This window comes from Malus domestica, chromosome 14 (genome assembly GCF_042453785.1).
Source record: "Malus domestica chromosome 14, GDT2T_hap1".
Taxonomy (NCBI): Eukaryota; Viridiplantae; Streptophyta; class Magnoliopsida; order Rosales; family Rosaceae; genus Malus; species Malus domestica.
Genome location: NC_091674.1, coordinates 5,351,379 through 5,362,847, shown reverse-complemented (window position 1 = coordinate 5,362,847; position 11,469 = coordinate 5,351,379). Strand labels below are relative to the sequence as shown.

The 11,469-nt window shown below is 36.9% G+C and overlaps 1 protein-coding gene across 1 annotated transcript; it reads right to left on the bottom strand.

Annotated features, from left to right (window-relative positions):
• Window positions 1–1,536: 1,536 nt before the first annotated feature.
• On the bottom strand, window positions 1,537–2,495 carry LOC114821225 (dirigent protein 22-like). The gene has a single exon (XM_029093224.2). The coding sequence runs from the start codon at window positions 2,405–2,407 to the stop codon at window positions 1,817–1,819; it is 591 nt and encodes a 196-aa protein (XP_028949057.1). The 5' UTR covers window positions 2,408–2,495; the 3' UTR covers window positions 1,537–1,816.
• Between the last annotated feature and the right edge of the window lie 8,974 nt (window positions 2,496–11,469).

The following is an 11,469-nucleotide window of genomic DNA, read 5'->3' as shown; positions in this document are numbered from 1 at the left end:
CGACAATTACAACACCACACCAATTACGAAACCACACGCTGAATCAATCAATTACTTGAGAACAAGAACAAAGGCACGATACTCGAGAACAATTCAAGTGCAGCACGAAACAAGAATTGTAGTTATACTCACTGCAACAAACTGGATAGCAAGCAGCAAAAAATTGTCACATCATCAGTAAACAACTCCTTGTTAAAGCCAAACGCATACAGCAATTTTGATTACAGTCGCACTGAAGACAGCAGTAAAGCACGTCAGATAGCCCTGTTACAAACTTGAAGTTACTACAGCAGATACAAATACTATTGCCTAAGCCAAATTGTATACGGCACAGCAACACAGAACACAACAACTACACACAAGGGTTTGGCTTGCTGCAGAGATGCAGCAACAGCCCAGAAACCTTGCTGCTTTCCTCTTTGCGATACACGGGTATGGTGGGAATTTTTTTCTAGGGTACGGTAGGCTCTGATGCCAACTTGAATTTTACGGCTTAAATTCCATTGTATTGCATAAAGGAAAAATATATACAAGATACAACCCTTGTTCTACAAGGTAACAATAAAGGACTCATAAATCCTTCCCAATAAAGGATTCCTAATATTTACAATATATTTGTGCCCTTTTTACAAAACCCCTCACGGCAACAGCCTCCACACTGTTACAAAGTATGAAGAAATTGTAGTGGTTGCCATTTTGTTGAGGCCATGAGTGGTCAGATGGTTGCCGTTTTGTTGAAAGCACAATGAAGTGAATGGGAAGATTTGGATGCTATCTAAAGAAGACTAAAACCAATAGTCTTATGGAAATATCAAATATGCAAATTCCATGCCTGAAAAGAAAGGGTGTAATTGGTAGAGTGTGGTGCAAAGACGACCAAAAAGTGCCAACGTCTATTGGAATAATGCAATTCTGTGACTTAAAGAAAACAGTATAAAAGGGGAAAAGCATGGTCCGTGATGGTCTATATATTGTCCAATTCGTCCTCATTTCAAGTCTCTTCCACAAGGTCTTGACCAAAGAGAAAAGAAGTGTCTTTAACACGGTCTGCCAGAAAAGCTACATATTGGAGGGTTCATGTCACATTGCCACTTAAATATATACATTATATTTACAAGGAGACCAACTTATATAGAACAAGTTCGTTGTGTATTTGGTATTTGCTTCTTAGGATTTTCTTGTAGATTAAGGATTTGGATTCCTTCCTCTGAGGATTAGGGTAATGGTTAGTTCTTTATAAAACTAATGTTTTGCAACTTGTTTATCTACAAGTCTAGTGAGATATAGTCTCTTTGAGTAATGTATCTTTTTTTGGCAATTCTATAGTGTTTCTTTGTTTTAAGTTAATTAAGTAATATATTCGTTATTTTGGTAGTCCGTTTGTTCGTCTGTTTTGCATATCCTAATTTTCAATTGATATAGGGTCAAAAGACTAACTTACACAAGGAATTAGTAAGTTCAAATTATCCAAGGATTAAGATCTACTCTCCCAATTATAAATTTATAATCTTTTGCATGTTACATAAAAGCTCATAATGTTGGAAAACCTAAACATTGAACAAGGTCACTTTTGAGATATGCACAAGCTACACGCATCATGCGTATACAAGTACTTACAAATGTGACAGTAATCAATGGTATTACAAATTATAGCAATGTGATAGCTAGATTATCGAATCTTCTTTTACATAGGACTCAAACGTGAAAGAATCAAGAATCAGCAGGGGATTGGAAAATTAATTGAGCCACAAGACTGATCAAGATTCATATGTATAAGCCACAGAAAAGTTAGAAAAGCAAATAACGCGCACACCAATTAATAATGGAAGACATAAACATTATATTCCACAACAGCATCTCCAGTTTTGATGTCAAACTGGTGAGTGCTAGCATGAGCATAGCCACGAGCAAATCGGAAAAGGCCACTTCCGCCTACTATCGGCATCTCCCTAACGGCTGACAACACGGCATTGCGCCCCAACACACTAAGAGTGCTACCATTATACTTCCCTTCAACAAAAACAAAATTCAAGGCCATCAAAAACCCCACCTCACTTTGTGAAGCTACAGCATAAATACCTTGGGCTTTTCCAACTAGCTTAGAGTTCGATTCAGGGCCAATAGTCAATGGATCGTCCATCATGACCACGGTGCCAAAGCCAGTCATGGAAGTGTTTGTAATGGGTGCCTCAGCCACTTTAACAGCCGTGGGGGTTCGGCCACTCACTATGTCATGAAAGTAGAAGTGAAGATGGCTTAGTTTCTCTTTCTTTAGACCATGTTTTGATGAAGATAACGGCCTTGAGAAACGGTGAGTCTCTGAAGCAACAAGGGTTGAGAGGAAGAAGAAGGAAATGGTTATGAGAATGGTGTAGGTAGAACTAAGGTTTTGGAGGGTCTTGGCCATTTTAGAGAATAGAGGAGGATGGTATAGAGCTTTTTGAAGGAAAGAAAAGTATAAAAGGGTTTCAAGACCAGTAGTTTTGTTTTGTGGGAACCTTAATATATAGTGAAGAAAATGGATTTAAATAATTGTAGAAGTTGGCATAACAAGTTGTGACAGATAAGAAAAGTCACGAATTAAACTTGTCATATGCGACGCTAAAATTCCGTTGTATAAAATTATGAAAGCATCGTGAATGCATTTTAGCAAAGGTCATGCGACGTTTGTGATCGCATCGCAACAAAACCGTGACGTAAACTTATTGCGATGCATGGTTTGGGAAGCATATTTCCAAACAACACCTACTTGAAAGTTTACGAAAACCAGAATTGAAAATAAGAAGAATCAATCCAGGTAAACACCAGGTATTAATAACATATCAACCATGTTGTATAACCCATCATCTCCAATTTTGAGTTTAAAGAATCTTAGAAAACGATGGAGAGATTAATAACATACCAACCATGTTGTATAACCCGTAAATAATAACATTGTGTGCTAATGTGATTCACACCCAAAACTCTTCTGCCAAAAGACAACCATAAGAGTCTTCGACAAAGAAGTCCAATTTGCTCTTCTTTTCAAGGTTGGTAGGAGGGCTTAATACATTAAATTAGATGATAATGAAACATGCAAAAGAAGGTGTTGAAAAATAAATAAATAAATAAATAAACCTAGCCTACACACACTTACAAAAAAAATGAAGAAATTCTAGTGCCTTGTGGCCGACCGACTAAAGATACTGAAGCTATGGTGGTTAGATGGTGCCATGTAGAAAGCGGAATGAAGTGAAAGGAAGATTTGGCTGCTATCTAAAGAAGCAATAGTTTTCTGGAAATATGCAATTCCACGCCAGAAAAGAGGGCATAAATATTAAAATAATGGGTAGAGTGTGGTGCAAAGACGATCAAAAAGTGCTAAAGTGTATTGGAATAATGCAATTTTGTGACTTAAAGGAAAGAGCAAAGGGGCATGGGATAGTCCTTATTGTCGTCGTTTCAAATCTTCCACGAGTCTTGACCAAAGAGAAAATAAGTCTTTAACACGGTCTGCAAAAAGGAGCAGTATGTTGTATGGTTTCATCCCACCATTGTATCTTCTTGACGTAAAATTATGGTGGCGGAGCTTTTCATTTAGGCTCAGTCAACGGTATCAAATGTGAAACCACTACCGGATGGTACAGTGGTTAGAGATGATTTCCAGACCCATCTTTCACACAGTAATTCCTGAGTTTGATTTCTGGCAATAGTGAATCACACGATGATGATCAGGAAATACTGAAATGCCTTTGTGAATTTCACAACCCTCGAAGGGTACCAAGATAATACATATAAGTAAACTATAGCCATAGTTTTCATTTACACAAAAATTGTCTTTGAAAGAAAATGAAATCACGTAAACGACACCACAGGATTCAACTGCCGTTTCAAAATATTTTAGTTTGAATCAATGCTTCTCATGTTTTGATCTTTCTTCAACTGTATTTTTTGGCATGCTACTACTGCCCCAACTTTCCAGAACTATCAACATCCAAAACCAGTAACGCGTCAACGTAATAATACTTGTATCTCAAACAAAACAAAAAACAAAAAATATACGAGTCCAAGGCAGGGTAAGAAAGGGTTTAGCTAATGGAGATATTATCTCTTCCGTAAACCAGTAACGTAAACCATGCCAAACAAAGTACTATTGTCCAGTTAATCGATCCACACTTAAACCCGACCTCTGATAACTACTCCACCAGTAGACACCGAAATAAAATACAAAAGCAAGAAAGAAACTCAATCCAATATTCCTCTAGCACAGGTATTCTTATTTTGGTAAGGGAAACCAATAAGAACGTATAGAAACCAATAACAAGAGAATTAAAGACATACAATAAATTATGAGCAAATTGTGTGCAGATGTGGAGAGTAAAATAAGAATATTCGCTTACGTGAAAAACTAATCAAATAGTTTAATTTAAAAATATACAATTATTGTCACTTAGGAATCCAGATTCTTGCCGGATCATCTTTGTGATGATCCCTTTGTGAGGATCCCGGATATTCAGGAATCATATCCGTGTACATCATATGGTCAGAAATTATTTTAAATATTTTTATTTAAAATTAAATATAAACAGTACCTGACAAAAAATGACCGTACGATATACGATGAACGGATACGATTTACAGATCCCCAAGATCCTCACCAAAAGGATTCGGAGAGGAACCTGTTGGGTCACTTAGTACTATGGTATGGTGGTATTCTTCTTCACTTGGAAGTGAGATGTTTTAGGGTCGAATCTCGTGCATAGCGAATTCAATACCAAATTAGGTTGCCCATTATGTGGCTTAACCGAACTCATCCTACCCTTAGTGTAAAAATATATCATTATGCTAAAAAAATATACAATTATTAGGTTTTTACTAAAATAGCTATAAGAATTGGGGTAAAACTTTTCTAATAATACGTATTCAGATTGTAAGAATATCAAAGCTAGTGATCCAAGTGAAGAGGAAACAATGGTTAAGATCATGCCACATGTCAATGGATAAAGAGGGTTATTATATAAAGGTTGTTGGAATTGTAGGTTGTTAGAAGTATGGTTTGTTGAAATAAGGAGGTTACACATTGTATTAGCTTAATAAGTAAGCTTTGTAATAAGGTAGTATATAAGACACTTTGTAATTGTTACTTGGTAATCAAGAAGGACCAATTCACAAAGCTCTCTCTCTCTCTCTAAAATCTTCTTCTGCATTTCTTCTGCATTCTTTGCAGTTCTTACATGGTATCATCGCCAAAATACGATATGGCGCTTCCGCATTCCTCTTGAATTCTTATATCTTCTCAATCCTCTAGTTTGTACAACTTCTAAGATACAATTGGGCAAATCTCATCATCCAATTCACAAGAAAATTGGAGTTCTTGGTCACGCAGATCAACTGTTTGATTAAAAGCATTAGTAAAGAAATTTCTTGTTGTCTACAAAAATGGTTACAGCAGCACAGCTACAGATTGTTCAATTGCCAATCACTAACCTCATTCCAACAATATCAACAACCGTTACTGTGAAATTGGATGACACTAACTACCTCACATGGAGTTTTTAGATCAAATTGCTTCATAAAAGACATGGAATTCTGAAATTCGTGGATGACACCAAGAAATGTTCAACAAGATTTGTCAATGATTCAACTGTTGAAGGGGTAGAAACAGATGCCTACCAAGTTTAGAAAATACACAATCATGCAATCATGCAACTCATTACTACAACTTTATCATCCACAGTAGAGTCTTGCATCATTGGCAGCACTAGTTATAATGAAATGTGGATGAATCTCAAGGAAAGATTCTCTTCTGTGACAAAAGCCAGTATCTTTCAATTGAAGATTGACCTTCAAGACATCAAAAAAGGTTCTGATTTTGTTTCTGAGTACTTACAAAAGATTAAAGATGCAAGAGATCATCTTACAACAACTGGGGTTGTCTTTGAAGATGATGATATCATCATTCTTGCTCTCAAGGGATTCACTGTAGAATACAACATTTTTCGACATGTTATCAAAGGAAGGGAAAAAGGTATCTATATCAAAGATTTTCGATCTCAGTTGCTTGTTGAAGAAACAACTATCAACCAATCTTTGGAGTCAAATTTTTCGTTTGGAACATCAATGATGGTAGCTAATCAAAAGTCAAAATGAAAAGCTTTGGTTCTTGATTCTAACTATATAGATTCAAGTAACCATGGTTCATCTTCTGGCGACAAATCAAATCAACACAACAACTCAAACAATCAAAGCTAGTCTTTTGGGAATCAACATAACTATAACAATGGGAATTACAATGGTGGTTACAGTGAAGGATACATAGGCAATAACTACAAGGGCAGAGGTAAAAGCAAGTTCAATTACAATTATGGGTCAAGGTTTCATACACCAAACAATAATCATGGAATTCTTAGGGCTCTAAAACCATATCAATCCACTTGTCTTGCTCATCCTTCAGAAATTCCAACATGTTAGATTTGTAGTAAAAAAAAAGGTCATATTGCAACTGACTGTTTTCACAGGCATACAGATTCTTCAAGCAGCTCATCATCACCTGTTTAATCCCAAATTTGTTGGAAATTTGAGCATACAACTAGTCAATGCTATCACGGAGGGAATTTTACATACTAAGGAAGGCCTTATGCACCTTCATTCAGTGCATTGCATGTTAATCATCACCATTCAGCTCCACTAGATCAATTTTGGATTGATGACACTGGAGCAACCTCTCACATAACACCAAAGCTTGCCAATCTTGAGTTACCTACTCAATATCAAGGCACAAACACCATAACCACTGCTAGTGGTGCATGTTTGGCCATTACAAATATTGGTTCTTCAAAGTTGCATGCTTCAAATCATACTCTTGAGTTAAAAAAGGTTCTTCATGTACCAAAGATGTCACAACAATTACTCTCCATTTATTAACTCTGCAATGACAATAGATGCAAGTTTATATGTGATGAATTTTCTTTTTGGGTTTAAGACAAGATCACAGGGACAATGCTACTCAAGGGACTATGTACGGATGGCTATTACCATATTCCATTTTCCATACCACAAAAGTTGTTATTTGCAGCATCTCACAACCATGCATGCAATCTTACAAAGCTAATACATAAAACCTTGTGGCATAAGAGGCTAGGACACCCATCAAATGCAATCACTTTTGTTATATTGCACAATAACCAAGTACATGCATCACAAGACTTTACTACAAACATTTGTACATCTTGTTTAGAAGAAAACTTTACAAAACTTCCTTTCTTGTATTCTCCAAATAAGTTTGTACAACCTCTAGAAGTCATTCATAGTGATGCGTGGGGACCTTTTCCTTTGTTATCTGTTGAAGGTTTTAGGTACTATGTAAGTTTCATAGATGAATGAACTTGGTTTATATAGATATTTCCATTACATAATAAAGCATAAGTGTTTTCAACATTTGTTCAGTTCAATGCATATCTAAGTACTCAATTTTAGGGGTGGGCAAACGGGCCATGGGCCCGCGGTTAGGGGTGGGTATTAGCGGTTCGGGGTAGTTCCTATTATTTTATATACAAAATGAGGCGAGGCGGGTAAGGTCTAAGTAAACAAAGGGGTGGGCCAGATCCAATTTTCTGAAGTAACGGGGCCTCGACCCCAACCATATCCAATAAACCTCACACTTTCAAATCTCACACATACACACACACACACACACATAAATCTCACACACATCTCATCTTTCTCGAAGACTCTCCCTGACATCCTCCCTCTTCATCTTTCTCTCCGAGAGTCCTCCCTCTCAATCTCTCTCATCCATTTTGATCTCTCTCTCACAGAGTCCAAACTGACACTTTGAACACCACCATCGCCATCGTCTTCTCCTAAACGTGACCACCCAAGGTCTTGTGAACCATCAACACCACCTTCGGCAGCCAATGTTAGCAATGCAGACATGCATGTCACCATGTCTTATAAGCAAGTGGATGGCAGACATCATAAGGGATTTGCTGTTAAAGAAGACTCTGCAAAAAATTGCCCACATGTTGCGACCCTCATCATCACCGTCGTTGAACTGCGATTCGAAATATCATATCATCTTCTCTGAAATTAAGGTAATTTTTAAATTAGGGTTTTTTGAATTATCTGGTTTTTGAGTTCAGGGATTTAGGACTTTTGAATTAGGATTTTTGAAATTTCTGGGTTACTAAATTTAGGGATATAATTTCTAAATTTTTTAGATTTAATTGGTTTTGGTTTTGATTTTAGTTTAGCTTTGGAAAATCATGTTGTAAAGGATCTTGCTGAACTTGTTGAAGTCTTCTTTTTATCCACTTTGGAGGCTCAATTTTGCTTGATTTTAGGCCACTGATAGCAGCATCGGCGGAGGATGCAGCGGCAGAGGATGCAGTGGTGCAGAGTGCAACAGCAGAGGATGCAATGGTGGATGATGCAGTGGAGGCTGTTAGGGTTTTTTCTGTTGGGCTTGGTTTCGTTGTCCTCTGGAGGTCCATACTCCATACTTTTGTTGTTGGGTTCGTATTGTATGTGGGCCTAAATGTAAATATGTGTTGTTTGTAATAAAAAAGCCAGCCCACAGTCAGACTTAACAAAAAAATGGGAAAAAAAAATTAATTGGACATGTGGACCTGTCTCGAACCGGCCGGTTTGAAAGGGGCCGGGTTAGGTCCAGTTCCCAAACTCAAAATCCTCCTACCCAGCCCATTACATTTTAAAACGGGTAGGTCTGGTTCCTTCAAATTTAGGCCCTGCCCGGCCCGGCCCGGCCAGTGCCCAGCCCTACAGAATTTTATGCACAAGTAAAAGTTTTTCAAAGTGATGGTAGTGGTGAATATCTGAGCAACAGTTTTAAAGCCTATCTTTTGAATCATGGTACTATACATCAAATTTCTTGTCCATATACACCAAAACAGAACGGTCTTGCAGAAAATAAACACAAGAACATTATTGAAACTGCAATCACCTTATTACAAACAGCACATCTTCCTTCTAAATTATGGTTTTATGCTTGTGCTACTGCAACCTACTTAATAAATAAGATGCCATATACTACTCTAAAAATGAAGTATCCATATCTATTATTATATGGTCAAATTCCTAATATACCTAAAAGTGGTTTGATGTGCATGGTTTCCATTACTTAAGTCATATAACACAGATAAGCTTCAACTAAAAACCAAAATTTGTGTTTTTATAGGGTATGCAAGTCACTACAAAGGTTTTATTTGTTTTAATCCTAAGACAAACAAAAGTATGTATCTAGACATGTTCATTTTGATGAAACACAGTTTCTTTATCACACTATAACTTCTAAAACACAAAAATCAAACATTCTACATGAAGGAAAAATTTTGTCCTAGCTAAGAACATGTGAGAATATTTGAACATATAGGCAAACTATTAACATATTAAAGTAGGCATGCATTCAAAAACAATTCTAAAACCCATGACTTTTAAAGCCTAGTGAATGGTGAACCATGAGACTCTTTAACAATATTAAAGAGAATGAAGGATTTAAAGATTCATTACCCTTGAAGCTCATCCTTGTTTACACAAGGGATTCACCCAAGTGGAGGGCCTTCAAGTCACCTCCTAGCTCCTTGGATCTTCCTTGTGATTTTCTTCCTTTTGATGCTCCTTTGCTCCTTGAGGATGTGAGGAAATGATCTCCAAGAACACCAAAGATTTGGTGTCTCTAAGTCTCCACACTAAGGATGAGGTGTGAAGATGAAATGGATGACTTGGAGAAGAAAAATTACTAGCTATCTCTTCCTTAAGTGGCCGGTCTCTTTTAGAGAAAAAGAGAGAAAGTGTTTCTCATCTTTGTCTCAAGAAAACCCTAATAAGGTAAAAGCTATAAAGATGCTTTTATATCTCTTTTCTTAGGTGAGTGGCAAACTTGCAATTAAGCAAAACTCCCACTTCCCTCACTATGGCCGGCCATCTTAAGTGATTGGGCTATTTGCCCATATTTGTTTTAGTTGTCATACAACTTAAACATAATGGACCTAGTGGACAAAACCCTTTTGGACCCCGAAACCCAAAACTAACTTAAAAACCCAATACGAACCTTTCGTATAATTAATTAACTAATTAATTAACCTTGACCATTTTTAATTAAACCATTTAATTGCTTATCCATTTCATTTATATTTCTTCACTTTCATCCTTATTCGGTGTACGATCCATTAGGTTCCAATTAGCGAGGCAGTGGGCGATTGTTACTCTTAACAATCGATTGTGAATTGAAACTTCATTTCAATTCTCCCTTTGATTAAGATTAGTGTTTGCTAATCTTCAGGGCTTCCACAAACCATGAGTGACACCTAGCAGCATGTCATGGCTACCCAAGCTAAATAGAATTGGTTGGAGAACCTATCCAGTTACAATTACAATGCAATACGGTCCTTCTCTAATACAATACTCTTAATCACATTGTTTGAGTGATAGTTTGTTTCATGTCTACTATCCAATGTAATACTTCTCTATATGATTCAATTAAATATGATTTGGAACATACTTCCTAAGTCATATTCGTATGCTTTGGCCAAAGACTCCCGAATCATATCTTAGAGTATTCTCCTTCCACCATGGAAGGTTAGAGATCCCTTGTTGTGCATTCATATGCCTACATGACTAGATAGCTTGACCCTAACAATGTCGTGGACACTCTCGATGGAATGCCTTTGACATGATCAAAGATCAAGGACCTAACCATTAGACATCTATGATGCCTCAGGTCAAAAGACTACTTTGCATATTGCAACTAACGAGTTCTTACCTGACATGTATGTTCGAACTCTCTTTTGATCGTTGTTCAGTGTACTCAATTACTCTTTCGAGCACCTATGGGTTTGTCTTAGTGTCCAACACTAAATGACTTGAGACTAGTCATACTCACGCTTGAGTTGACATAACACATACTAACCTTAGCGGATTGTCAATGCCCAATTGGCAATCCTATGGCTAGGAACGTTTAGGAATGAACATAAGAGAAAGGTCTCGTTAATCTAACTTACTTAGATTACTTCTCTCAGATTAAATACTTTCCTTGGATTCCCTTATTGCTTAAACACATGATACAATAAATAATGATTAACAATAAGCTTTGCCCTTTATTAAACATATAATAGTTTAATACAATAATTATTCCAAAAGCTATTACATCAAATGAGTGGCTTTGTGGGCATACTTCCAACACTACATACACAAGCATTGTCACCCTCATATCATGATCATTCATCATTGTCATTATCCTTTCACTCTGAGGGTAGCAATTTATCTAGTGTCTCATAATCTTTGTCTGCATCATCATTTAGTGCCACTGATTCTTTGCAAGCAGATGCATCCAGAGCCTCAGATTCAATTCAACACCCTATTAATGACATGGTTCTTTCTTACTATCCAAGCCTCACCACAACAATTGATTCCTTTACACAGTCACTTGTCCCTATAGATCCTGATTTCCAACTTGAACAGCTCACTGTTGTT